Source organism: Rhinoderma darwinii, chromosome 13 (genome assembly GCF_050947455.1).
Source record: "Rhinoderma darwinii isolate aRhiDar2 chromosome 13, aRhiDar2.hap1, whole genome shotgun sequence".
Classification (NCBI taxonomy): domain Eukaryota; kingdom Metazoa; phylum Chordata; class Amphibia; order Anura; family Rhinodermatidae; genus Rhinoderma; species Rhinoderma darwinii.
The window spans coordinates 56,298,232-56,304,231 of record NC_134699.1 but is presented as its reverse complement, the minus strand read 5'-3'; the positions used below and the strand labels follow the sequence as shown (position 1 = coordinate 56,304,231).

Sequence of the window (6,000 nt, the reverse complement as noted above, 5' to 3'; positions counted from 1 at the left end):
TACACATGAGAGCATAGTCTATTCTGGTGGTCAGACTGAGAACACATGACACAGCTGAAAGTGTTAAAAATGTATAGATGCAGCTGAGCTGGAAAAAAACAAATGACACTACTAGAATATTGCTGGTGAGTTACCATAATATGTGCAAAAACAAAACTTGACGGAGTGCTTCTTAAATAGGTGCATGTCTGTATTTCAATGCATTATTACCCGACCGTGAAAAACGGAAATATTCCAATGCATTATTTGTTCAAAGTAAAATTCATAAGTCAAAATCCCCTAGTGGAGGTTTTTTTTTCCTTCATAAAAATAGCGTTTATTAAATAGAAGTGATCAAAATTAAAAACAGTATATTTGGTATTCCCATAAACGTAAGTTAACACATTTTATATTGCAAGGAAAACCGCAAAAAACAAATGGTAGAATTTTAATCTACAGAACATCTTCATGACAACACTGCACCTGCCAGAAAGCAAAATCTCTCAGTAATGCAGCTGCAGGTGTTCGGACATTTAAAATCTTAAAACATTATAGAAAATATATATTAGATCCCAGTTCAGACGTACATCAAAACCAAGCTTGCCTGAGATGATAAAATGTATAAAGCCGGGCCGGTATCTTAAGAAACTCTTTACAACCTTCAACCAAGTGGGTCATTGCTGAGGTTTCGGCTTTTCAGTGGTGGCTTTAATACAGAATTCCCTTGATCGTATATCAGCCTGAAATTTAAAAAAAACTGCTAAAATGGCATCAATATCAAACGATCAATTTTTGAAGGTGTTTTTGCTCAGTAATATAAATCACACACATAAAAAGCTTATATCTGACAAACCCTTGAAGAGTTGCACTAATAACCTTTGAACCCCACTATATATATATATATATATATATATATATATATATATAGAAACTACAGTACAGAAAATGTATGTAACTTTGTAAAACATTACTCATCTCGGATATAACGAGTTGTAATACGAGTTGCTCATAAACTGTCAGCAAGCTTGTTGTCAGACACGCCCCTATAACTTTAGCTGAGCTTCTATAATGCAGGGGACCAGTTAGTCTTATGTCAGATTATTGTATAGTAGCTGGTAATATCACTACACTTCCCAGACACTGAACAATCAGGGATTACTGGAAGAGTCCAACTCAGAAGTCTGGAGAAATTAATTAGCACAGGTTGTAACTAAGGACCAGTACAAGTCTCCGGGACCTTCAATGGATATGACCCTCTTTGGTCCAATCTCTAAATGCCCTAATAATGCTTTTCAAGATTTATAGCTTGATGTGCAGTAGATCTTATATAGTTTTAGATAAAGTTGAGAAAAGTAAAATAACCAATATGCCTTTACCCTGATCCTCTATTCTGACTACCTAGGAGACACAGGTGTGGACGTAGTTATTCTTTAATCACACATCATATAATATTACAGGTCAAGATTATTTACAAGATTAAATTACTATCCTGTGATATTCATATGAGTGGCTGAGCTGTGACAACCATTTGTTACCATCTCAAAAAAGACTCGTTGTTGCCATTAATAAATATACATATATACTACAGTATATGGTGTTTGGCTCGAACTCAAAAGTTCAAGTAGTTGAAGTTATTTTTAGGATGTGTATTAACCAAGCGTAATACAGCATGAATGACGTGCCTGTTACAGGACCTACCGGTCCTGATGAGTAAAACATCATTGCCCGGGGAAGCAGGAGTTAATAAATCTTCCTTTGCGAACCTTATAGCACAGGAAGGTGCAAAGTCTGTGAGTGGAATGGTCCTGTTCGTGTTAACATTACAGCTTCTGCAGGGTTAGAAACAGGCAGACGAGCAAGCTGACCCTCCCGCAGGCTGAGAAAAGCAGCTACAGCTTCCCGAAGGAACAGGACCCAAAAAAAGCCACAACATTATTGGTTATACCATGTGTAACTGAGCATACTAAGGAATTTAGACTGCTTTACTCATCATCTGAAGAATTCTTTTTTTTAAGTAATCATTAAGATTTTTTTTTTTTTTACAAAGTTGGGACTTATGAAAGACTTTTATACTAGCCTGGTTATTAATATATCCAGATGTGTCCAGATGAACAGAACTATGAATACCCCTCTGGATATGGATGGTGTATGAGGAATCGTATGTTTTTAGTATCTAGTGATGAGGATGATGAGGAACGCTGTACATCTGGCTGTGCTTTGAAGCACTCTACTTGTCAGTGTTGATTAACTAATGAGCCCATCCACATCGCACAGCTTTATCTGGAGTAATGTTGCATCTTCATCGAATTCACAGAATAAAGGCAGAGAGGAGCGTGAAATAAACATTAAAGGGACGCTGAATTGGGTAATTTAGATCACAGAGCAGACAAGGTGTTAAAAAAAAAAAAAAAGCTTCAAAGGGAGACCCGCTGTGGAAGGACAAAGAACAACATTTACCTTTCATGTCAAATGTTCTAGACCAAGACGAATGAAGTAGATAGTCCACTACCTTATGCTGGATGATCGTATGGCTGCATTTATGAAGATATTCACTCAATCTCCAGCCCCCCCCCCCCTTTCGATATGATCTCATCCGGACATTTCTATCCTACTGGTGCAAACATAAATGACTGAACATTCACATAACCTACCTTCTGGGGTATGACACATTGAGTTGGTCTATGAAAATCAAACATGGCCTCCAGGTTATGGAAGTCTACATACACAATGGATCAGGTATCTTCTGTGTATGGGGCCTTAAATGGGTATTCCCATTCTTGAATGTTTTGGTAGACGACTAGAATGTATGCGATAACATTATGATCATTGGGGGTCCGACCTCTGAGACCCACGCCAATCTAGAAAACTAAGGGACATAGGTCCCTCTTGCACTGCTCCTGCATAGCAGCACTCCCAGTCACCCACTGCGAATGGGGCTGTAGTTCCCTGCATGGCGTCTGGCTGGGAGCATCGCTATTTCCGGAAAAATCAATGAAGGAGCCAAAACGCTAGCATCCCCTTCATTCTAGGGATTGATTGGGGTCTTGATAGTCGGACCCCTATCGTTCAATTAGTGATGGCATATCCTAATAATATGCCATAATTTACTTTAGTGTGAAACCCCTGGGGATCATCATCAAGGAAAGCTGCTGGCACTTACACATCTCCTCTACAACGGAAACATAGTGTAGGTTGCCCATTGAAATCCTCCATATTTTCTCTAGCTAATGGAGGGGAGGGGACATGAGCGGGGGGGACCCTCCTTCCTTCTATGTAGATTATATAGACAGGGGGTTGTCCTGACGGCACAATGCTTGCAAGAGTATTGAAATGGCGTAGTCAGTAGTAATGTCAATGGCCGTATTAGACCGATGGGCAATCTACACAAATACAATGCCACCATAGAACAACATGGCGCATCATCATCTCAGTCATGTCATGGACAACTGCAAACAATGGCAGGTGATCCTGCTTCAAGATGCAAAAGACAAATGCATAGACATCTATTTGACAGAATTAGTACGACTTTATTTTAAAGAGTAACTCCACTTAAAATACAGGATTACCCTATTGCTTGCTTTTCCAATTTGAATATTTAGATCATGTGTTAATGATCCACCATGTCTATAAAACAATGTCACACTCTTATTTATTAACAATAGGTTGTCACAGCCCCTCCCAATTACTAGAGGTGCTAAAATGGAAAATAACCTTATTTTAAAGGGACAGGATGCCCAAATACATTAGATGAAAGTCGACCGAACCTGCTGATTTCGGTAGGACCGGACAACTAATGTATATGGGGGTGTCCTGACCTTCCCCCAACATCTGCCTGGATGTCAACATGCCTAATTCTTTGTTCCCATGGTAGATAAGCCACTGATTGAGAGGTCTGGCAGCTATTAAACTTTCCATGTGACAGATGACAACAGAATCTAAATATGAGATGTATATAATAAATAGATCTGTAATGTGTAGTCCTCACCCAATAGCGTGCAGCCCTCTTAAATACATCCAGAAGCTCCTGTTGTACTTGAGAAAGAGAAGAGAATACCCATGTGCACATGTAAGTTCTCTTTTATGGGCAAATAGCAGGTTTAAGAGATGACAAAAGTTAGAGGGTCAAAAAAATAAACAGATTTTCCCACTATAGAGGTCTGATTATTGGGGTTCCCACTGATCCAGAGAAATAAGAATCTGTGGCCCATTGGCATTTATCTGGAGGTATATAACACAGCATCACATCATTGACAATAGGTGATAAGGAGAGCTCCCCTCCCTTCACAGGTCACTGAGCATGCCCACAACACTCTCTAATAGGCTGTTTTCTGACTGAGGTTTATTATATCCACATGCCACAAGCAAATCTCTATTTACAGCACAGGCAAGACGGCTACTCCAATAATCATGCCATGAAAATAGAACAAATATATCTGAAAATATTTCGTTTCAGTATATATTTTTAATTAATAAAAAAAACAATATAGGAGATGCATTCCCTTTAAAGGGTAAGTCCCCATTTGAAAACCATTTTGCAGCTTAGGCTCTGTTCACATATACGTTGTGGCTACCATTCATAACGGAAGTCATGACACTGTGCTGAATACGTTGGACCTCACTGACTTATAATGGGGTCTGTCAGGGTTCCGTCATGTTAACAGCAAGAATACCGCTACATGCTACACTATTCTTGCCTTCAAATCTGACGGAACTGCTGACGGAGCCTCCAAACTACTGTGTAAACATATCCTTATATGAAGATATAATGTATATAACTTTGTAAACATTTACTTACTTTTGCACCAATTCCGAGCTACAGTTTGTATTATACTCCAGAGCTGCACTCACAGTTCCACTTGTTGTCAAGCCTGTCGACAGACACACCCCTACCTGAACTTCTATGAGGCAGTGTTGCAATTATTTTTTCCTAAATCAGATTACTCTATACCTATGTATTAAATCACCATTGGAGACAATGTACATATATTGAGCTAGCAAAGAATGCTGGGAGATTTCAATTATGAAGTTTGCAGAATTGTGAATGCAGCTCTGGAGTATAATTTAAAACCAGTACAAGATAGTTACTTAACTATTTTTGTAGATTGATTCTATATATAACATTATATGTAGTGTTCAGGGGTGTACATATGCTTTAACTATATTGTATGACATTTCCTGCATGCTGATATAGGATGGAGGGACCGCAATATAAAATGTTTGCATTTCTGCCAGCTGAAACGTGACCTTTTGGCAGAGAAGTGACTGATGGATACGTCAGTGCTGGTCACACCGTCCTCTCGCTGCTATGATCTCATTGACTCTCCCAGGGAAGGTCAGACAGGATTCAGACCGTGCTGTGTAGCAGTTGGACACTGTTCCAAGCTATTCATATGGGCCGTGCTGTGCGGTAACCTCACATGGTTTAACCTATGATGTTATATAATCTCACAGACTAATTGATTGGAATGTATTAATATAGTCTCATATGCTAGAGCAGAATTCACTTTCAGCCAAGATTACATCATATATTTGGTAGGAAGAAATCCTGTACATTTCCCAAAATGATTTTTAAAGGGCAATCCTAGCCCGATCCTAAAATTCTACTACTCATTCAGGTTTTAGTTCTTGTCGATAGAGGGCAGTATTATAGTGGTAAAAAAAAATTTATATTCTACTTTTTTAGGTAAATCACTAAATGGTCCTGAAAAGTTACAACCACTCTATGAGTTGGAAATGTACTTACAGCAGTTGTCACTTCCCTTCCCCCACTTGTAGGTTATACAAAGTAGTTTTATTATTGTGTTGTTGTTTTTTTGTGGAAAATGTTGATTTAATCTTCTCTAACCCCTGAAGTTCAGAGGTTATCGCTGGGAAAGCTCCACGTGCTGTTTCTATAGTATTACATGGCGCCTATTTAAATAAATGAGCGACCATGTAACACATCGTCACGTTGAGTCTGCCAGAAAGGGAGTAGCTCTTTGGAATAGTGCTCTACTAAGGCTAGAGTAGGGTCCCAAACGT

The 6,000-nt window shown here is 38.9% G+C and overlaps 1 protein-coding gene across 1 annotated transcript in view; it reads right to left on the bottom strand.

Moving 5' to 3' along the window:
* Positions 1 to 304: 304 nt before the first annotated feature.
* The window catches only part of ENDOV (endonuclease V), a 28,839-nt gene continuing 23,143 nt past the window's right edge, over positions 305 to 6,000 (bottom strand). Inside the window, exon 8 of the mRNA XM_075845841.1 lies at positions 305 to 719. Coding sequence (XP_075701956.1) covers positions 654 to 719 — 66 coding nt within the window. The 3' untranslated portion in view covers positions 305 to 653. The remainder of the gene's footprint in view (positions 720 to 6,000) is intronic.